The sequence below is a fragment of the Cervus elaphus genome, chromosome 20 (assembly GCF_910594005.1).
Source record: "Cervus elaphus chromosome 20, mCerEla1.1, whole genome shotgun sequence".
Lineage (NCBI taxonomy): Eukaryota > Metazoa > Chordata > Mammalia > Artiodactyla > Cervidae > Cervus > Cervus elaphus.
The window spans coordinates 40,673,168-40,696,476 of record NC_057834.1 but is presented as its reverse complement, the minus strand read 5'-3'; the positions used below and the strand labels follow the sequence as shown (position 1 = coordinate 40,696,476).

General features: G+C 40.7%; 2 protein-coding genes across 2 annotated transcripts; one reads left to right on the top strand and one right to left on the bottom strand.

The window, feature by feature from the left end:
- The first annotated feature begins 13,791 nt into the window (after positions 1 to 13,791).
- LOC122677702 (small proline-rich protein 2E-like) lies at positions 13,792 to 15,241 on the top strand. Its single transcript, XM_043877911.1, has 2 exons — positions 13,792 to 13,876; positions 14,613 to 15,241. Exon 2 carries the CDS (start codon positions 14,632 to 14,634, stop codon positions 14,848 to 14,850), a length of 219 nt encoding a protein of 72 aa, XP_043733846.1. The 5' UTR covers positions 13,792 to 13,876; positions 14,613 to 14,631; the 3' UTR covers positions 14,851 to 15,241.
- A 5,517-nt stretch (positions 15,242 to 20,758) lies between these two features.
- Positions 20,759 to 22,200, bottom strand: LOC122677703 (small proline-rich protein 2E-like). Its single transcript, XM_043877912.1, has 2 exons — positions 22,119 to 22,200; positions 20,759 to 21,387 (listed from the first exon to the last, which is right to left on the bottom strand). The coding sequence occupies exon 2, from the start codon at positions 21,366 to 21,368 to the stop codon at positions 21,150 to 21,152; it is 219 nt and encodes a 72-aa protein (XP_043733847.1). The 5' UTR covers positions 21,369 to 21,387; positions 22,119 to 22,200; the 3' UTR covers positions 20,759 to 21,149.
- Between the last annotated feature and the right edge of the window lie 1,109 nt (positions 22,201 to 23,309).

Genomic DNA, 23,309 nt, shown 5'->3' with positions numbered 1-23,309 from the left:
TTCTTGTTGTGTTTTTTCTTTTCTAATTTTACCTTATGTTTAATGTGATACTGCAGATAAAGGACCTATAGAATGTAGTGGAACATTCTGCATGAAACTATAGTAGCTCTGAAAACATGGGTAGTACAGAAAGATGGGAAACTTCGCCTTTCCATGTGTGCTACTTGCTCTTCTTACTCAAACAACTCATTAAACTCAGAGCCTTAAATATTTTTTCACATCTGAAATTCCTTCTCTGTTTTGACACCAACTTTGAAGAACATTGAGGTTTACAATGTTTATTTAGATTTACAAAGTCACTGTAGCTAGGCAACTTTTTTCTAATGTTTAGCTTACTAGTCAAGTAAGCTGTGAAAAAGGATATATTCTTAACCAAACTATTCTTTATTTTACCTTTTTTTTTTTGTATATTTGAGTATAGTTGGTTAACAATGTGCTAATGACCTAATTTCAATCATTTTTATAGCTGAGTAATATCTGTATTTAGGTCTAAAAACAACAGAACCGGACACTGAAAAACAGACAGGTTCCAAACTGGAAAAGGAGTATGTCAAGGCTGTACAGTGCTTATTTAACTTCTATGCAGAATATTTCATGTGAAATGCCAGGCTGGATGAAGCACAAGCTGGAACCAAAATTGCCGGGAGAAATATCAGTGACCTCAGATATGCAGATGCCACCACCCTTATGGCAGAAAGTGAAAAGGAAGTAGAGTATCTTGATGAATGTGACACAAGAAAGTGAAAAATCTGGCTTAAAACTCAACTTTCAGAAAACAAAGATCATGGCATCTGGTCCCATCACTTCATGGAAAATAGATGGGAAACAATGGAAATTGTAAAAGACTTTATTTGGGGGGCTCCAAAATCACTGCAAATGATGACTGCAGCCATGAAGTTGAAAGATGCTTGCTCCTTGGAGAAAAGCTATGACCAACCTAGACAGCATGTTAAAAATCAGAGACATTACTTTGCCAACAACAGTTCATCTAGTCGAAGCTCTGGTTTTTCCAGCAGTTATGTATAGATGTGAGAGTTGGATGATAAAGAAAGCTGAGCACCAAATAATTGATGCTTTTGAACTGTGGTGTTGGAGAAGACTCTTGAGAGTCACTTGAACTACAAGGAGATCAAACCAGTCTATCCTAAAGGAAATCGGTCCTGAATATTCCTTGGAAGCACTGATGCTGAAGCTGAAACTCCAATCCTTTGACCACCTGATTCAAAGAACTGACTCATTGGAAAAGACCCTGTTGCTGGGAAAGATTGAAGGCAAGAAGAGAGGTAACAACAGAGGATGAGATTGTTGGATGGCATCACCGGCTCAATGGACATGAGTTTCAGTTTGAGCAAGCTCTGGGAGTTGATGGACAGGGAAGCCTGGTGTGCTGAGGTCCATGGAGTCAATGCTGGAAAAGACTGAATGCAGGAGGAGTGGGGGACAACAGAGAATGAGATGGTTGGATGGCATCACTGACTCAATGGACATGAGTTTGAACAAGCTCCAGGAGATGATGGACAGGGAAGCGTGGCATGCTGCATGCAGTCAATGAGGTCGCAAAGAGGCAGTCACCACAGTGACTGAAATGAACTGAGTATTCCATTGTATATATGTACCTTGTCTTCTTTATCCATTCGTCAACTGATGAACATTTAGGCTGCAGCAAAGTCCTGGCGATTGTAAATAGTGATGCAATGACCATTATTGATTTCTCAGGGAATATGCCCAGTGGTGTGCTTTCTGGATCATATAGTAACTCTATTTTTAGTTTTTTAAGGAACCTCCATACCACTCTCCATAGTGGCTGCATCAGTTAACATTCCTACCAACTGGAGTAGGTTGCCATTCCTTTCTTCAGAGGATCTTCCCTACGCAGGGATAAATCTGGGTTTTGTGCACTGCAGGCAGACTTTTTATCATCAGGAAACCCACAACAGTGCACGAGGGTTCCTTTTTCTCCACACCCATCGGGCATTTATTGTTTGTAGATTTTTTTGATGATGACCATCATGACCAGTGTGAGGTGATACCTCATTGTAGTTTTGATCTGCAGTTCTCGAATAATTAGTAATGTTGAGCATCTATCCATGTGGCTCTTGGTCATCTATATGTCTTTGGAGAAATGTCTATTTATGTTTTCTACCCACTTTTTTGCTTGGGTTGCTAGGTTGTTTTTTTTTTTAATATCAAGCTTCATGAGTTGTTTGCATATTTTTAGAGATTAATCTCTTGTCAGTTGCTTTATTTAAACATATTTTCTTCCAATCTGAGGGTTCTCCTGTTGTGGTTTCCTTTGTGGTGCAAAAAATTTTAAGTTTAATTAGCTCTCATTTGTTTATTTTTATATTTGTTACTCTAGGAGGTGGTTCAAGAAAGATCTTCCTGTAATTTATGCCAAAGAGTGTTCTTCCTTTGTTTTCCGATAAGAGTTTCATAGAGTCTGGTCTTATATTTAGGCTTTTATTCCATTTTTAGTTAATTTTTGGGTATTTTTTTAGGGAGTGTTCTAATTTCATTCTCTTACATAAAATTATCCAGTTTTCACAGCACTACTCATTGATGAGACTGTGTTTTCTCCATTGTATATTCTTGCCTCTTTGTCATAGATTCAGTTCAGTTCAGTTCAGTTCAGTCGCTCAGTCGTGTCTGACTCTTTGGGACCCCATGAATCACAGCACGCCAGGCCTCCCTGTCCTTCACCAACTCCCAGAGTTAACTCAAACTCATGCCCATCGAGTCAGTGATGCCATCCAGCCATCTCATGCTCTGTCGCCCCCTTCTCCTCCTGCCCCCAACCCCTCCCAGCATCAGGGTTTTTTCCAATGAGTCAACTGTTCTCATGAGGTGGCCAAAGTATTGGAGTTTCAGCTTCATCATCAGTCCTTCCAATGAACACCTGGGACTGATCTCCTTTGGGATGGACTGGTTGGATCTCCTTGCAGTCCAAGGGACTCTCAAGAGTCTTCTCCAACACCACAGTTCAAAAGCATCAATTCTTCGGTGCTCAGCTTTCTTCACAGTCCAACTCTCACATCCATACATGACCACTGGAAAAACCATAGCCTTGACCAGACGGACCTTTGTTGGCAAAGTAATGTCTCTGCTTTTTAATATGCTATCTAGGTTGGTCATAACTTTCCTTCCAAGGAGTAAGCGTCTTTTAATTTCATGGCTGCAGTCACCATCCACAGTGATTTTGGAGCCCCAAAAAATGAAGTCTGACACTGCTTCCACTGTCTCCCCATCTATTTCCCATGAGATGATGGGACCAGATGCCATGATCTTAGTTTTCTGAATGTTAAGCTTTAAGCCAACTTTTTCACTCTCCTCTTTCACTTTCATCAAGAGACTTTTTAGTTCCACTTCACTCTGCCATAAGTGTGGTGTCATCTGCATATCTGAGGTTATTAATATTTCTCCCAGCAATCTTGATTCTAGCTTGTGCTTCTTCCAGCCCAGCGTTTCTCATGATGTACTCTGCATATAAGTTAAATAAGCAGGGTGTCATAGATTAGGAGACCATAGTTGCATGGGCTTACTCTCTGCACTTTCCATCCTGTTCCATTCATCTATATTTTAGTTTTTATGCCAGTACCATACTGTTTTGATGACTATAACTTCATGGCATATTCTGGCATCAGGAGGCCTGATTCCTCAGGCTCCATTTTTCTTTCTCAAGATTCCTTTGGCTGTTTGTGGTCATTTGTTTTTCCATACACACTGTAAATTTGTTCTTCTAATTCTGTGAAAAATGCCATTGGTAATTTGATAAGGATTACACTGAATCTGTACAGTGCTTCAGGTACTACAGTCATTTCACAATAGTGAGTCTTCTAATTCATGAACATTGTATATCTCTCCATTTGGCTGTGTCCGTTTTGATTTCTTTCATCAGTGTCTTATATTTTCCTGAGTATAGTTCTTTTACCTCAATAGGTAGCTTTAGCCCTTGGTCTTTTGTTATTTTGTTGCCGAGGTAAATGGGACTGTTTACTTAATTTCTCTTTCTGATCTTTCATAGCTAGTATACAGGAATGCAAGGGATTTCTGTGCATTAGTTTTGTATCCTGCAACTTTACCAGATTCATTGATTAGTCCTAGTTGTTTTCTTGTAACCTCTTTACAATTTCCTATGTATAGTATCATGTCATCTGCAAGCAGTGACAGTTTTACTTCTTCTCTTCCAGTTTAGATTTCTTTTATTTATTTTTCTACTCTGAATACCAGGGCTAGGTATTCAGACTATGTTGACCAAAACTATGTTGACTAATAGTGGTGAGTGTGGACATCCCTGTCTTGATCCTGATCTTAGAGGAAGTGCTCTCAGTTTTTCACTATTGAAAATTATATTTCCTGTGAGTTTGTCATTGTCACCTTTTCCTTTGAGGTAGGTTCCCTCTACTTACCCACTTTCTGGAGAATTTTTAATCATGAATGAGTGTTGAATTTTGTCAAAAGATTTTTCTGTATCTATTGAGATGATCATATGGTTTTTATTCTTCAGTTTTTTGGTGTTGTGTATCATACTGATTGATTAGGAGATAGCAAAAAATCCTTGCATCCTTGAGATAAATTTCACTTGATTATGGTGTGTGTTCCTTTTACTGTATTACTGGTTTCTGCCTACTAGTATTTTGTTGATGACTTTTGTGTCTATGTATATCAGTGATATTGACCTCTATTTTTCTCTTCTTGGGGTCTTTTGTGTTTCCATGCTAGTTTTTATATCAGGGTGATCTTGGTCTCCTATAAAGAGTTTGGGAATGTTCCTCTCTCTGCAATTTTTGGAAGAGCTTGAGAGGGATAGATGTAACCTCTTCTCAACTTGCCTGTGAGGCCTCTGGTCCTGGACATTTGTTTGTTGGAAGATTTTTAATCACAGTTTCTGTTTCAGCCCTTGTGAGTGGTCTATTCATATTTTCTATTTTTTCTGGTTTAGTCATGAAAAGTTGCACTTTTCTTCAAGGTTGTCCATTTTATTGCCAGATCACTACCTGGAGTAGTCTCTTACAATCTTTTGTATTTCTATGGTGTCAATTGTAACTTCTCCTTTTTCCTTTCTAATTTTATTGATTTGAGTCTTCTCCCTTTTTCTCTTGATGAGTCTAGCTAAATATTTATCATTTGTGTTTATCTTCATGAAGAACCACCTTTTAGCTTCGTTAATCTTTGCTATTGTTTTCTTCGTTTCTATATCTGATCTTTATGATTCCTTTTCATAATGTTCAGGGGGTTCTCAAAGCAAGAGTGTTGGTGGTTTACCATTCCTTTCTCCAGTGACCACATTCTGTCAGAACTCTCCACTGTCTCTGTCTTGGGTGGCGCTTCATGGCATGGTTCATGTTTCATTGAGTTAGACAAGGCTGTGATCCATGTGATCAGTTTGCTTAGTTTTCTGTGATTTTCATTTTCATTCTGTCTGCCCTTGTTAGGATACGAGGCTTGTGGAAACTTCCTAATGGGAGGGACTCACTGTGGGGAAAACTGGTTCTTTCTCTGGTGGGCAAGGCCATGCTCAGTAAATCTTTAGTCCAACATTCTGCTGATGGATGGAGCTGTTTTCCCTCCCTGTAGTTTGGCCTGAGGACAAACTATGATAAGGGTAATGGCAGTAATTCTGACTGCCATAGATAAAGCAAGAGAATTCCAGAAAATATTTATTTCCGTGTCATTGACTACCCTAAAACCTTTGACTTTCTGGGTCACAACAAATTGTGGGAAATTCTTAAATAGATAAGAATATGAGACCACCATACCTGCCTCCCGAGAAATCTGTATACAGATCAAGAAGCAACAGCTAGAGCCAGACATGGAACATCAGTTCAGTTCAGTACAGTTCAGTCGCTGTGTCATATCTCTGTCTTTGCAACCCCTAGCACACCTGGGTTCCCAGTCAGAGGTTGTTCAAACTCATGTCATTGAATTGGTGATGCCATCCAGTCAGCTCATTCTCTGTCATTCTTTCTCCTCCTGCCTTAAATCTTTCCCAGCATCAGGGTCTTTTCAAATGAGTCACTTTTTCACATCAGGTGGTCAAAGTATGGAAGTGTCAACCTCAGCATTAGTCCTCCCAATAAATCCTCTGGACTGATTTTCTTTAGGATGCACTGGTTTGATCTCCTTGCAGTTTGAAGGACTCTGAAAAATATTCTTCAACACAATAGTTCAAAAGCATCAGTTCTTTGGGGCTCAGCATTTTTATAGCCCAACACTCACATCCATACATGACTGTTGGAAACACCATTGGTTTGATTTGATGGGCCTTTGTTGGCAAAGTAATGTCTCTGCTCTTTAATATGCTGTCTAGGTTGGAACAACAGACCAATTCAAAATTAGGAAATAAGGAAGTCAAGGCTGTATATTGTACCCCTGCTTATTTAACTTATATGCAGAGTAAATCATGAGAAATGCTGAGCTGGATGAAGCACAGGCTGGAATCAAGATTGCCGGGAGAAATGTAAATAACCTCAGGTATACAGATGATACCATCCTTCTGGAAGAAAGTGAAGAGGAACTAAAGAGCCTCTTAGAAGGTGAAAGAGGAGATTGAAAAAGCTGGCTTAAAACTCAACATTCAAAAAACTAAAATCATGGCATCTGGTCCCATCACTTCATGGCAAATAGATGGGGAAATAGTGACAACAGAATTCTGTATACTCTGAATTCTTTATCAGATAAATTGCCTGTTTCTTCTTCATTTATTTGGTCTTCTGGGTTTTTACTTTGCTTCTCCATCTGCAACATATTTCTCTGTCATTTATTTTGTCTATATTATGGCTTTTATGGTCTCCTTTTCAAAGGTGACAGGGCTGTAGTTCCATTTGCTTCGATTGTCTGTCCCTCGGTATGTGAGATTGGTTCAGGGACTAGTGTAAGCTTCCTGATGGGAGGGGATAGTGCCTGTGCTCTGGAGAATGGAAATTAGTCTTTTCCCTCTGATGAGCAGGGATTGTTTTGGGATGTCTGTGAGCATAGCATTACTAGGCAGCCTATCTACTGATGGCAGAGAGTGAAGAAGAACTAAAAAGCCTCTTGATGAAAGTGAAAGAGGAGAGTGAAACAGTTGGCTTAAAGCTCAACATTCAGAAAACTAAGATCATGGCATCTGGTCCCATCATCTCATGGGAAATAGATGGGGAAGCAGTGGAAGCAGTGTCAGACTTTATTTTGGGGTGCTCCAAAAGCACTGCAGATGGTGATTGCAGCCATGAAATTAAAAGATGCTTACTCCTTGGAAAGAAAGTTATGACCAACCTAGATAGTATATTAAAAAGCAGAGACATTACTTTGCCAACAAAGGTCCGTCTAGTCATGGTTTTTCCACAGTGGTCGTGTATGGATGTGAGAGTTGGACTGTGAAGAAAGCTGAGCACCAAAAAATTGATGCTTTTGAACTGTGGTGTTGGAGAAGACTCTTGAGAGTCCCTTGAACTGCAAGAAGAGCCAACCAGTCCATCCTAAAGGAGATCAGTCCTGGGTGTTCATTGGAAGGACTGATGCTGAGGCTGAAACTCCAATACTTTGGCTACCTCGTGCGAAGAGGTGACTCATTAGAAAAGACCCTAATGTTGGGAGGAATTGGGTGGAGGAGGAGAAGGGGACCACAGAGGATGAGATGGCTGGATCACATCACCAACTCAATGGACATGAGTTTGAGTAAACTCTAGGAGTTGGTGATGGACAGGGAGGCCTAGCCTGCTGTGGTTCATGTGGTTTCAAAGAGTCGGACACGACTGTGCAAATGAATTGAACTGAACTGAACTGAATTGAAGCTTACAAAAAGTCAAAAAATAAATCAAACAATAGAAAGCAATCTAAAATAAATAAATGCAAAGAAAACATAAAGCAAACACATAAAAACAATCAAAAATAAAAAAATAATAAAAAACAACAACTGAACAAAATGACACAAATCAACACAGAACAATATTAATAAAAAACATTTTCCTGGCACTTCCTCTGTCAGTGTCCTTGCTTCTACAGGGATCCAGAGCCAACCCCTGCCTCTTCAAGAGACCTTCCAAAACTTCTACGTATTTCTCTGTATCTGCTGTGGGCACTGCAGATCCAGCTCAAACTCTAACCAGCCCCAATTCCATGTGAACTTGCCCCCAAAGTTCACTGCTGCTAAAGCTGGACAGTCTCAGTGGTAACAGTCATTATCTATTCAGATACTCCATAGACACAGGATTTACTGAGCCGATCACAGGTATTTAACCCACAGCTTGTGGAGCTGCATGGAGTGATTTTGGCCCCTCTTCCTTGGTTGCTCCGCTCCAGGGGTTCAACTGTGGTTTGGGCCACATTTGTGTGTGTGTGTGTGTGTGTGTGTGTGCGTGCATGCACCATCCTCAGACATCTGTTCCCCACCCAGATGAGATAGAGTGAAAATAGTGTCTGAGTGACACACACTTACTTACTCAGACCAGTGGTCACAATTGGAATGTGCACAAATTGCCTGTGGTGATGTAGACCAGCAGGCAGTTGCAACAGATGGGGGCACACTTGCCCTTGCGGGATTCCCTCCCTGTGCCCGGAGAGGCAAGGGCTCATATGTGGTGCAGAGGCTGTAAAGGCCCTACCCTTTGCATGATACTTAACAATGGTGCCTTTTCTCCTAGGCAAAACACACTTCCTCCAGTTGGCATTCCCAGCCTCAGAGCCTCTTGCTCCTGTCCTCTATCTTGTATCTGTGAAGCCAACAGTGATCCTCTCCCAGGATCCACTCTCTTAACCCCACACTTTAGCATTCAGCCCCAGGCAGGGCAAAGGCTCTCAGAGCTAATTCCAAATGTGGCTTTAAGATGGGCGGCACTCAGGACCACTGAGCCTACTTGTGTAGAAGCAGCCTTAGCTGGAGGGAAGGGCAAGATGAATCAATGGGAGCATCTTCCAGTGCCTGTGAAGGCCAAAGAAGTTGGCCGGTGGGAAAGTGGTTATGATGGCAACCCTGCCCCTTGCATGCCTCTCAACATTGACACCTAGCTTCTATGGTGTCCCATGCTTTATCTGCAAACTTTCCCGGCTGTAGAACTCCTTACTCTTGCCCCTTCAGGCTGTCTTTTCACAGCCAACAACGGTTCCCTCCCTGAATCTTCACTCCAAACTCCATATTCCAGCACCCAACCCCCCTCTGCAACAGGAGGCATATTATTCAGGCTAGGATGAGCAGGGCTGTGGCACAGACCATGCATGCAGCTCTTAGTCTTACCTTTCACAGACCATCCTCTGCTTTGATCCCCTGAAGTCCCATTTCTGTCCCAGCTGATTTCCCCACTGTGATGAGCTTTCCCCTCCATCTTCAGCTTCCTGTCAGGGTTGCTGGTCCCTGTTTTGATTCCTCTTTTCTGTTTTACTTTTTCATTTTGCCTGATTATTAGTGGACTTTTTTGTCCTTTTAGGTTTCCAAAGACTTCCAATAATGTTCACCGGGTATTCTGTTGAGAATTACTCCATTTTTAGATGTATATTTTAAATATATATGTGAGGAAAGACGAGGAAATAAATCTACCTAAAGAAACAAAAGACCTATATATAGAAAACTATAAAACACTGGTGAAAGAAATCAAAGATGACACAAATAGATGGAGAAATATACTGTGTTCATGGGTCAGAAGAATCAATATAGTGAAAATGAATATACTAAGCAAAGTAGTCTATAGATTCAGTGCAATCCCTATCAAGCTACCAACGGTATTTTTCACAGAACTAGAACAAATGATTTCACAGTTTGTATGGAAATATAAAAAACCTTGAATAGCCAAAGCAATCTTGAGAAAGAAGAATGGAACTGGAGGAATCAACCTGCCTGACTTCAGGCTCTACTACAAAGCCACAGTCATCAAGACAGTATGGTACTGACATAAAGACAGAAATATAGATCAATGGAACAAAATAGAAAGCCCAGAAATAAACCCACATACCTTGGGATGGACACCTTATCTTTGACAAAGGAGGTAAGGATATATAATGGAAAAAAGACAACCTCTTTAGCAAGTGGTGCTCGGAAAACTGGTCAATCACTTGTAAAAGAATGAAACTAGAACACTTTCTAACACCATACACAAAAGTAAACTCAAAATGGATTAAAGATCTAAACGTAAGACCAGAAACTATAAAACTCCTAGAGGAAAACATAGGCAAAACTCTCTCCGACATAAACCACAGTAGGATCCTCTATCTCCCACCTCCCAGAATATTGGAAATAAAAGCAAAAACAAACAAATGGGACCTAATTAAAATTAAAAGCTTCTGCACAACAAAGGAAACTATAAGCAAGGTGAAAAGACAGCCATCAGAATGGGAGAAAATAATAGCAAACGAAGCAATGAACAAAGATGAATCTCAAAAATATACGAGAAACTCCTGCAGCTCAATTCCAGAAAAATAAAAGACCCAATCAAAAAGTGGGCCAAAGAATTAAGCAGACATTTCTCCAAAGAAGACATACAGATGGCTAACAAACACATGAATAGATGCTCAACATCACTCATGATCAGAGAAATGCAAATCAAAACCACAATGAGGTACCATTTCACGCCAGTCAGATTGACTGCTATCCAAAAGTCAACAAGCAATAAACGCTGGAGAGGGTGTGGAGAAAAGGGAACTTTTCTTACACTGTTGGTGGGAATGCAAACTAGTACAGCCACTATGGAGAACAGAGTGGAGATTCCTTAAAAATCTGGAAATAGAACTGCCATACAACCCAGCAATCCCACTTCTGGGCATACACACCGAGGAAACCAGAATCGAAAGAGACATGTGTACCCCAATGTTCAGCATGGCACTGTTTATAATAGCCAGGACATGGAAGAAACCTAGATGTCCATCAGCAGATGAGTGGATAAGAAAGCTGTGGTACATATACACCATGGAATATTACTCAGCCATTAAAGAGAATACAGTTGAATCAGTTCTAATGAGGTGGATGAAACTGGAACCTATTATACAGAGTGAAGTAAGCCAGAAGGAAGAACACCAATACAGTATACTAAAACATATATATGGAATTTAGAAAGAAGGTAATGATAACCCTATAAGCGAGAGAGCAAAAGAGACACAGATGTATTGAACAGTCTTTTGGATTCTGGGAGAGGGCAAGGGCAGGATGATATGGGAGAACGGCATTGAAACATGTAAAATATCACATGTGAAACAAATCACCAGTCCAGGTTTGATGCATGATACAGGAGGCTCGGTGCTGGTGCAATGGGATGACCCAGAGGGAGGTGGGAGGGAGGTGAGAAGGGAATTCAGGATGGGGAATACATGTACATTCATGGCAGACTCAAGTCATTGTATGGCAAAATCAATACAATATTATAAATTAATATAAATTAATTAATTAAAAAATAAAACCTTTAAAACTACTCTCTTTTAAAGGTCAATAACATGTTGGGATAGAGTAGAAGAAAACAAACTCATCATAAACCCTAAGCATGTATTAAACGTTTAGTTCTCTGATCCTCTCTCCCCTCCCAAACCTACTCTCAATCACTTGTATGTGGCAGTGTGAGTCTTAAATGGTATCTTACATTCATTTTTGTTTTTATGCAATTTAAACCTGATATTTACTATTGGAATAAAAATGATTTATTTCCTGGTAAAGTAATCTTCAGCATGAGATAGCATTCTAGGGGATTGTAGTGGTCAGGTGAAATGGGACATTCATTAATGTGTTCCCACATTCTATAGTCATATAAAGCCATCATTGTAACTTTGCTCCTAAACCAGATGTGATTCATTTCCAGCCATAGACTATTATGAAAATCTTCAGTGCCCAAGAGTATAGTACAGAAAAGACGATAGTTCAGCTCCAGCTGAACAAAGGAACTGTAAAAGAATTATTGAGAGCTAAATCTCTGAAAAGGCATAAATGAAATATTATGCCAGGGCTGGAGAATGTGCTAGGGCATTCTTTCTTGAACTTCAGTTATTCTCTAAAAATTCATTATATTTTTCATAATTACACTTCACATGTATCATGTAATATTTATAGTTTTACTTTAATCACTTTACACAAACTTCTTGAATTTTTAACTTGATTGAACATAGGAAATGATGTACATCAAATGGCAGATGAAATTTTTAAATTATAATAATGCATGTTATACATGTATTTTATATGAGAGAGTGACAGACACAGAGAGAAACAGCAAAGAGAGAGAATGAGATTATAAAGGCTGACAAATTCAAACTCTGTGCAACTGAAAACCTGTGGAAGGCCATCAGGCAAGAGGATTATCTCTTACCCAAGAAAGACTCAGATTTTTGCTCTACTCAGGCTTTCAATGGATGAAGGACTACCCACCTTATAGAGGGCAACCTCCTTTACCCAGACCACTGATTTATATATTGAAAGGTTTTGTCTGTCACTACATTGTGTCCAACTCTTCGTGACCCCACAGAATGTAGCCAGCCAGGCTCTTCTCTCTGAGTGATTCTCCGGGCAAAGATACTGGGTTGCCATTTCCTTACCCAGGTGATTTTCCTGATCCAGTGATCAAACTGGCATCTCCTCCCTGTTAGGCAGACACTTTACCACTGAGTGACCAGGAAAGACCATCTCATTCAAAAACATCCTTAGAGAAGCACATAGAATAATATTCGACCAATTATCTGGGCACCCTATAGCAGTCAAAATGACTCATAAATTAACTATGCTTCTTTCTGGCACACTGACAAAATATATGAAGGAAGTGACCAGGAAAGAGGTTTACTTAACATATATTCCCTTTAACCAGTATGGTAAATCTGAAAAATTGGTTTAAATTACAGTGAAATTCTTATTAATGATTGAGAAGCTGTATATGAATGGGAATTAACTTCAATGACTGAATGGCTCATAATGATTTCAACTTTCCTTAAAAAATAGTTATTATATGGCATTACTTATCAGATTGGGTCTTTCAATATTTCAAAGGGGAAGGACGTCAGAAAATTTGAACAATGCTCTGAGCTTCTTTCATAGAGTGACATGGTACAAAGAGGACAGTTGGGAGAAATTATATAGGAGTAGATGGTACATCATGCTGGAGAGTTATGTGCAAAAAGCTTGCTTTCTGTTGCTGGTCTAGAGTCTGGGCTGCGGCCAAAACTGAATTACAGTAGATGATGCTAAACTCTTAGTGAATTCCCTGGGACCCAAGGTGAAACAGATTTCTAAAGGCTGCAATAAACAGCTTGATGTCTTTTATCTGAGGGAGAAAAGCAGTGAAAGGCGGATCCTAGAGGGCACCACTTTACTGAACATATCCAAGTATTATGATGGGAAGGCTGGAGAGATGATCTGCAACCTGCACTTGGTCCATTTTAGAAGAAGAAAGGAGACGGATTAGCAGGTCATGGATCAAAGGGAAAAGCATTATAAGAAGGACTTGAGGTAAAGAGAAAGGCATCACTAAATAGCCAGGCTCTTTTCAACCCAGTATGTACAACAAAATGGCACCCAGTTCATGCGGAACAAGACAGGCACTTTTATAATTCATAGAAGGTGAAAGGTATCAGAGAGGAATCTTCCCCAAACAAGAAGGGGAGGCTTTGACTCCAAGTTAACCCTCACAAATCCTCCCACTGCTATAAACCCCTGAAACTGAGATCTTAAGACAGGGATGCTGTGCATCATGGGATGATAATCCAGGGAGGAGATCCCTGGATTATAATCCAGGGAGGAGTAGGACATTTCCTCTTTCTGGAGTCCCTGTCAAGCCACTTATGGATGGATTTGCATTTTGGTTGGGAAATAACTGAACCAGGCCTGTTTTGGCAGCTATGCTTCCTCCTGGGTGGGGCAGCTAGTCCCTATAAAAAGGCCCTCTGCTGCATCACTGCCATCCTCCTGCTACTCAAGTCCAGATAGATTTTGGAGAACCTGGTGAGTCTGATCCTTCAGTTCAACTCTATTCCTGGGGTCTCTACTTATGAATTAATTCTGGCTATAGCAAATTTGGTGTGTGCAGAGTTATTGTCATGACTTTAATGCTCCTTAGTGGATGGAAGCTTGGAATTTGAAAACGGTAATATACAGTATTTATTAAGTTTCTGGGACAGAGTTTGAATTCCTTTATTGAAGAGACTGCAACAAATTCTGTGACAAGAGGCAAGGAAAGAAGTATTTTTCCTTTTTCTGTATCTTTCCTGTGTCCTTCAGCTGTTATTGAAGAGTCATTTATCTTAGAAGGTGTGGGGCCCTTGTATCCTTCCTGGTGGCCATTTGCTCTATACACAAGTCATACTTCTGGGACCTCATGATAGATAATGATGATGAGAATTGCTTGTGAGCTTATCCAGGATTTTGGACCTTATGATAGCATTTCTTGAAGATGCTATTTCCAGGAAAAAAAAAAGAAGAAGAAGAACAGAAAAACATTGATTGGTTTTTTGAAAAAAGAAATTTTTTGAAAAGTGGTATGTAAAAAGATTTTCTCTGAGCCAATAATACAATTTGTTAAAGAGGGAGAGAGAGACCAGAAGTTCATTGGAAGGGGTTAAAGAGATCAAATGACATTCTTAGGGACTGCAAAGATTCTATCCTAGGTTATTAAACAAACTCAGACTTTTCTCCCTGTAGCAGTTCCTTCTTGTGAACACTGTCATGTAATTTCTTCCAGATTCTGAGACTCCAGAAAGATGTCTTATCAGCAGCAGCAGTGCAAGCAGCCCTGCCAGCCACCTCCAGTAGTGTGCCCCCCTAAGTGCCCTGAGCCTTGCCCACCTCCAAAGTGTCCTGAGCCTTGCCCACCTCCAAAGTGCCCTGAGCCATGCCCACCTCCAAAGTGCCAGCAGAAATGCCCTCCCGTGCCACCTCCCCAACAATGCCAGCAGAAGTGCCCACCCAAAAGCAAGTAGAAGCATCAGCTTGTATCTGGATCAGGAAAGGATGAGGATAGCTGACTCACCTGGCTCCACAGCTCCACCTTCATTTTCCCTTTAAAGTCCATCATGGATATAAAAGAAGCTTCTCCTTCCTTCAGCCTGCAGTATGCCTGTGGTGATACCTGACAACCAGAGGTTTCCTTCCTGAGGCTGCTGTTCTGCTCTCCTCTGGGAGGACAGCTGGGAAAGCATCACAGAGCTTCAGATGGAAGAGCAGCAGCTTTTCTCCTGGGCACCATCAGAGGATTCTCTCCCTCTCTTGGGTCTGTCTGTCACCTGGGCAGGGGTTTCTACCAGCTGGTCAACTGTAACTTATCCTCCTCTTCACGAATAAAGTACAGTTTTTTTGTGTGATGGAAAAAAATGTTTCTTTTCTTTTAAAACTGTTTTTAGTATAATACCATACCATCATCAAGTTTTGCCTTTATCCTTTTTTTTTTTTCTCCATTTATTTTTATATGTTGGAGGCTAATTACTTTACCATATTGTAGTGGGTTTTGTCATACATTGACATGAATCAGCCATGGATTTACATGTATTCCCCATCCCCAACCCCCCCCCCCCCCCCCCTCTCCACCCGATTTCTCTGGGTCTTCCCAGTGCACCGGGCCCGAGCACTTGTCTCATGCATTCAGCCTGGGCTGGTGATTTGTTTGATGCCAAATTTCAAGCTGTCACAATCAACGCTGTCTAAATTTTGATTCTTATCACAGAATACTTCTACATAATTTCAATTCCATGTTATTTGCTTAATTATCACTTGATTGTTTGAGGATCAAAATATTTACCTCTCTAGGTTATCAGTCCCTTTATTAAAATGTAGGGAAAATTGTATTTTCATTTCAAACTTCTGAAGAATCAATATTCAAGGAATGTGTATAATTTAGTTGACACATACCAGACTCATTAATAGCACTTGGAAGATAGCAGGTCATCATTGTCTCCATCATCACCACCATCACCACCACCCGTTTTCCTGACCATATTTGCAGCTGACTCATCAGCTCCACAGCTCCACCTTCATCTTCTCCTAAAGCCTGTCATGAATACAAAAGAAGTTTCTCCATCCTTCAGCCTGCAATATGCCTGTGGGGGCTCCTGACAGTAGAGGCTTTCTTCCTGAGGCTGCTACACCACTTGCCTCTGGGAAGACAGCTGAGAAAACTCAGTGCTTCAGAGGGAAGAGCAGCAGCGCTCCTCCTGGGCACCATCAGAAGATCCTCTCCCTGTCTTCTGTGTCTGTCTGTCACCTGGGCAGGGGTTTCTACCAACTAGAAAATTATTACTTGTTCTGTACTTCCTGAATAAGCTACAATTCTCTTTTGTGATGGCAAAAATGTTTCTTTCTATTAAAAGCACTTATAGCAAAAGCATATTGTGTTTGGGTTTATTATTTTCCTTCTTTGATCCTAAAGTTCCAGCTTCCACAATCAGTGTTGTCTGAATTTGAGTAATACCAGAGATCCTTTCTGATCTTCCCTGATGGGTCAGTGGTAAAGAATCCACCTGCCAATGCAGGAGACGTGGGTTTGGTCCCTGGTCTGGGAAGATCCCACATTCCGTGGAGCAACTAAGCCCAAGTGACACAACTATCGAGCCTGTGCTCTAGAGCCCAGAAACTGCAACTCCTGTGCCCACATGCTGCAACTACTGAATCCAAGCACCCTAAAGCCTGTGTTCCGCAACAAGAGAAGTCAGTTCAGTGTGAAGTCTACACACCACAACTAGATAGCAGTCCGACTCATCGCAACTAGAGCAAAGCCCATGTAGCAATGAAGGCCCAGCATTGCCAAAATAAATTAATAAATAAATACACTGTTTAAAAAAGAAAGAAAGGTTTTTTTTAAAAAAGATTATTGATCTATAATTTAGAATCCATGTTAATTATTGCTTGACTAATTTGAGTACAAAATTATTTAACTCCTCAGAATTAAAGTCCCTTTTCTGAAATGGGGAAAATAGTGTTACGCTGCAAAATATCTGAGGCATAAAAGTTACATGATTGTGTATACTTTAATTTGCACATGTTGGGGCACAGAAATGGCAGATCATCATTGTCTCCATCACCACCATCAACATCATCACCTCACCACCATGCTTGCTTCAGCAGGGAGGTGAGACAGACGTAACTAGCACAGCAACCAAGAAGACTGTTACACTCCTTTGCCCCTTCATTTTCTTCTTGTGCTTTTTCTTTTCTAATTTAACCTTATGTTTAATGTGATACTGCAGATAAAGGACTTTTGGGATGTGGTGGAACATTCTGCATGACATTACGCTATGCTATGCTATGCTAAATCACTTCAGTCGTGTCCGACTCTGTGCGACCCCATAGACGGCAGCCCACCAGGCTCCGCCGTCCCTGGGATTCTCCAGGCAAGAACACTGGAGTGGGTTGCCATTTCCTTCTCCAATGCATGAAAGTGAAAGTGAAAGTGAAGTCGCTCAGTCGTGTCCGACTCTTCGCGACCCCATGGACTGCAGCCTACCAGGCGCCTCCATTCATGGGATTTTCCAGGCAAGAGTACTGGAGTGGGGTGCCACTGCCTTCTCCACATGACATTATAGTAGCTCTGAAAACATGGGAAGTACAGAAGAATGGGAAATTTAAAGGATCCTTACTAGGTAAAGTTTTGCCCACTCTCCATGTGTAATATTTGCTCTTCTTACTCCAACAACTCATTAACCTCAGAGCCTTAAATATTTTTCCTCATCTGAAATTACTTCTCTGTTTTGACACAAACTTTGAAGAACATTGAGGTTTACAATGTTTATTTACATTTACAAAGTCACTATTGCTAAGCAAGTTTTTCTCTAATGTTTAGCTTACTAATCAAGTAAGCTGTGAAAAAGGATATATTCTTAACCAAACTATTCTTTACCTTTTTTTGTATGTTGGAGTATAGTTGGTTAACAATGTGTTAATTTCAGGCATACAGCAAAGCCATTCACTTCTACATATACATGTATCATTCTTATTCAAATTCTTTTCCCATTTAGGATGTTACATGATTATTGAGCAGAATTCCATGTTCTATACACTAGGTCTTTGTTGGTTATCCATTTTATTTTTATTTTATTTTTTATTGGGGTTATTTTATGACACTGTATTAGAATCTTCTAGAAAATGAAGCGAATCAGTTATTTGCATACCTATTTCACCTCCCTCTTGGATTTCCCTCTCATCATCCCCCACCCCATTTCACCCGTATTGGGAGCAGTGAGCTGAGCTCCCTGGGTTATCTGGCAGGTTCCCACTAGTCATTTTACACAAGGTAGTATATGTATGTCAATCTTAATCTCCCAAATCATTCCACCCCCTCTTACCCACCCACTCAGTATCCACATGTCCTTTCTCTATGTCTGCATCTCTATTTCTGTGCTGCAAATAAGTTCATCTGTTCCATTTTCCTAGATTTCACATATATACACTAATATATGACATCTGTTTTTCTCTTTCTAACTTCACTCTGTATGATAGACCCTGGATCCATCCATGTATCTACAAATGACCTAATTTCAATTATTTTTATAGTTGAATAATATCTGTATGTAGGTCAAAAAGCTACAGTTATAACCGGACGTGGAAAAACAGACTGGTTCCAAAGTGGGAAAGGAGTATGTCAAGGCTGTATATTGCTTATTTAACTTCTATGCAGAATACATCATGCGAAATACCAGGCTGGATGAAGTACAAGCTGGAATCAAAATTGCAGGGAGAAATAACAATGACCTCAGATATGCAGATGACACCACCTTATGACAGAAAGTGAAAAGGAACTAAAGAGCCTCTTGATGAAAATGAGAGAGGAGAGTGAAAAATCTGGCTTAAAACTCAACTTTCAGAAAATGAAGATCTTGGCATGCGGTCCCATCACTTCATAGCAAATAGAAGGGGAAACAATGGAATCAGTGAGAGACTTTATCTTAGGGGGCTCTAAAATCACTGCAGATGGTGATTGCAGCCATGAAATTGAAAAACATTTACTCTTTGGAAGGAAAATTATGACCAGCCTAGACAGAGTATTAAAAAGCAGAGACATTACTTTGCCAACAAAGGTCCATCTAGTCAAAGCTATGGTTTTTCCAGCAGTTATGTATGGATGTGAGAGTTGGATGATAAAGAAAGCTGAGCACCAAAGAGTTGATGCCTATGAACTGTGTGTTAGAGAAGACTCTTGAGAGTCCCTCATATTACAAGGAGATCAAATCAGTCTATCCTAAAAGAAGTAAGTCCTGAATATTCCTTGCAAGCACTGATGCTGAAAGTGAAACTCCAATATTTTGACCACGTGATGCGAAGAACTGACTCATTGTAAAAGACTCTGATGCTGGGAAGGATTGAAGGCAAGAAGAGAAGGCGACAACAGAGGATGAGATGGTTGCATGTCATCACCAACTCAATGAACATGAGTTTGAGTTTGAGCGAGCTCTGGGAGTTGATGGACAGGGAAGCGTGGCATGCTGCATGCAGTCAATGGGGTTCGCAAAAAGTCCGTCACTACAGTGACTGAACTGAACTGAGTATTCCATTGTATATATGTACCATGTCTTCTTTATCCATTCATTGACTGATGAACATTTAGGCTGCATCCAAGTCCTGGCAAATGTAAATAGTGATGCAATGACCATTATTGATTTCTCAGGGAATACGCCCAGTAGTGTGCTTTCTGGGTCATATAGTAACTCTATTTTTAGTTTTTTAAGGAACCTCCATACCATTCTCCATAGTGGCTGCATCAGTTAACATTCCTACCAACTAGAGTGGGTTGCCATTCCCTTCTCCAGAGGTTCTGCCCTAGACAGGGGTCAAACCTGGGTTGTGAGAACTGCAGGCAGAATTTTGTACCATCTGAGCCATCAGGGAAACCAAAACAGTGCGTGAGGGTTCCTTTTACTCCACACGCATGCAACACTTATTGTTTGTAGATTTTTTTTTTTTTTTTTGATGATGACCATCATGACCAGTGTGAGCTGATACCTCATTGTAGTTTCGATCTTAGAATCATAACTTTCCTTACAAGTTGTAAGCATATTTAAATTTCATGGCTGCAATCACCATCTGCAGTCATTTTGAAGCCCAAAAAACTAAAGTCAGCCACTGTTTACACTGTTTCCCCACCTATTTGCCATGGAGTGATGGGACCAAATGCCATGATCTTAGCTTTCTGAATGTTGAGTTTTAAGCCAGCTTTTTCACTCTCCTCTTTCACTTTCATCAAGAGGCTTTTTAGTTCTTTGCTTTCTGCCATAAGGGTGGTGTCATCTGCATATCTGAGATTATTGATATTTGTCCCAGCAAACTTGATTCCAGCTTGTGCTTCTTCCAGCCCAGCGTTTCTCATGATATACTCTGCATACACATTAAATAAGCAATGGTTTGGCACATTGTAGGCAGAAGGATGGAGAAGCTTCTTCTGTATTCATGACAGGCTTTGAACAGATGAAGGTGGAGCTGAGGAGATAGATGAGTCAGCTGCAAATATGGTGGTGAGGGTAACAGGGGTGGTGATGGTGGTGATGATGGAGACACTGATGACCTGCTATGTTCCAAGTACTATTTATGAGTCTGGCATCTGCCAACTAAATTATACACATTCATTTGATATTGATTCCGCAGAGGTTTGAAATGAAAATAAAATTTTCCATAGATTTTACTAAAGGGACTGAAAACCTGGAGAGGTAAATATATTGTCCTCAATCCATCAAGTGATAATTAAGGAAATAACATGTAATTGAAATTATGTTAAAGCATTCTTTGATAAGACTCAAAATTTAGACAGCACTGATGGTGAGAGCTTGAACCTTGGTATCAAAGGATAGAAACAAAACTTGATGATTTTATGGTATTAGTAAGAACAGTTTTAAAAGAAAGGAAACATTTTTTGACATCACAAAAAGGAGCTGTACTTTATTCGTGAAGAGGAGGATAAGCAACAGTTGACCAGCTGGTAGAAACCCCTGCCCAGGTGACAGACAGACCCAAGAGAGGGAGAGAATCCTCTGATGGTGCCCAGGAGAAAAGCTGCTGCTCTTCCATCTGAAGCTCTGTGATGCTTTCCCAGCTGTCCTCCCAGAGGAGAGCAGAACAGCAGCCTCAGGAAGGAAACCTCTGGTTGTCAGGTATCACCACAGGCATACTGCAGGCTGAAGGAAGGAGAAGCTTCTTCTATATCCATGATGGACTTTAAAGGGAAAATGAAGGTGGAGCTGTGGAGCCAGGTGAGTCAGCTATCCTCATCCTTTCCTGATCCAGATACAAGCTGATGCTTCTACTTGCTTTTGGGTGGGCACTTCTGCTGGCATTGTTGGGGAGGTGGCACGGGAGGGCATTTCTGCTGGCACTTTGGAGGTGGGCATGGCTCAGGGCACTTTGGAGGTGGGCAAGGCTCAGGACACTTTGGAGGTGGGCAAGGCTCAGGGCACTTGGGAGGGCACACTACTGGAGGTGGCTGGCAGGGCTGCTTGCACTGTTGCTGCTGATAAGACATCTTTCTGGAGTCTCAGAATCTGGAAGAAATTACATGACAGTGTTCACAAGAAGGAACTGCTACAGGGAGAAAAGTCTGAGCTTGTTTAATAACATAGGATAGAATCTTTGCAGTCCCTAAGAATGTGCTTTGATCTCTTTAATCCCTTTCACTGAACTTCTGGCCTCTCTCTCCCTCTTTAACAAATTGTATTATTGGCTCAGAGAAAATCTTTTAACATACAACTTTTCGAAGAAAAAATTTTTTTTCAAAAAATCAATCAGTGTTGTTCTGTTCTTTTTTTTCCGGAAACAGCATCTTCAAGAAAGGCCATCATAAGTTCCAAAATCCTAGGTAAGCTCACAAGCAATTTCCATCATCATTATCTATCATGAGGTCCCAGAAGTATCACTTGTGTACACAGCAAAAGGCCACCAGGAAGGATACAAGGGCCCCACACCTTCTAAGATAAATGACTCTTCAATAACAGAAGAAGGACACAGGAAAGATACAGAAAGAGGAAAAGTGCTTCATTCTTTACCTCTTGTCACAGATTTTGTTTTAATCTTGTCACTTCAGTAAAGGAATTCAAACTCTGTCCCAGAAACTTAATAAATACTCTATATCACTGCGTTCATATTCCAAGCTCCCATCCACTAAGGAGCATTAAAGTCATGACAATAACTTTGGACACACCAAATTTGCTGTAGCCAGAATTAATTCATAAGTAGAGAGCCAAAGAATAGAGTTGAACTGAAGAATCAGACTCACCAGGTTCTCCAAAATCTATCTGGACTTGAGCAGCAGGAGGATGGCAGTGATGCAGCAGAGGGCCTTTTTATAGGGACTTGCTGCCCCACCCAGGAGGAAGCAGAGCTGCCAAAACAGGCCTGGTTCAGTCATTTCCCAACCAAAATGCAAATCCATCCATAAGTGGCTTGACAGGGACTCCAGAAAGAGGAAATGTCCTGCTCCAGGATCTCTTCACTGGATTATCTTCCCATGACACACAGCATCCCCGTCTTAACCTCTCAGTTTCAGGGATTTATGGCAGTGGGAGGATTTGTTTGGGTTCTTTAACTTGGAGTCAAAGCCTCCCTTTCTTGATTGGAGAAGATTCCTCTTTGATACCTTTCACCTTCTATGAATTATAAAAGTGCCTGTCTTGTTCCCCTTGAACTGGGTGCCATTTTGTTGTACCTACTGGGTTGAAAAGAGCCTGGCTATCTAGTGACACCTTTTTCTTTACCTCAAGTCCTTCTTATAATGCTTTTCCCTTTGATCCATGACCTGCTAATCTGTCTCCTTTCTTCTTCTAAACTGGACTGAGGGCAGGTTGCAGATCATCTCTCCAGCCTTCCCATCATAATACTTGGATATGTTCAGTAAAGTGGTGCCCTCTAGGATCCTCCTTTCACTGCTTTTCTCCCTCAGATAAAAGACATCAAGCTGTTTATTGCAGCCTTTAGAAATCTGTTTCACCTTGGGTCCCAGGGAATTCACTAAGAGTTTAGCATCATCTACTGTAATTCAGGTTTGGCCGCAGCCCAGACTCTAGACCAACAACAGAAAGCAAGCTTTTTGCACATAACTCCCCAACATGATGTACCACCTACTCCTACATAAATTCTCCCAAGTGTCCTCTTTGTACTATGTCACTCTATAAAAGAAGCTCAGAGCATTGTTCAAATATTTTGATGTCTTTCCCCCTTTGAAATATCGAAAGGCCCAATCTGGGAAGTATTGCCATAAAACAACTATTTTTTAGTGAAAGTTGAAATCATGAGCCATTCAGTCTTTGAAGTTAATTGCCATTCATTTACAACTTCTCAATCATTAGTAAGAATTTCACTGTAATTTAAACCAATTTTTCAGATTTACCATACTACAGGGAATATATGTTAAGTAAACCTCTTTCCTGGTCACTTCCTTCATATGCATTGTCAGTGTTCTAGAAGGAAG

Coding starts and splice junctions, on each gene's coding strand:
- LOC122677702 (XM_043877911.1), top strand. CDS start 14,632: ATGTCTTATCAGCAGCAGCAGTGCAAGCAGCCCTGCCAGCCACCTCCA.
- LOC122677703 (XM_043877912.1), bottom strand. CDS start 21,368: ATGTCTTATCAGCAGCAACAGTGCAAGCAGCCCTGCCAGCCACCTCCA.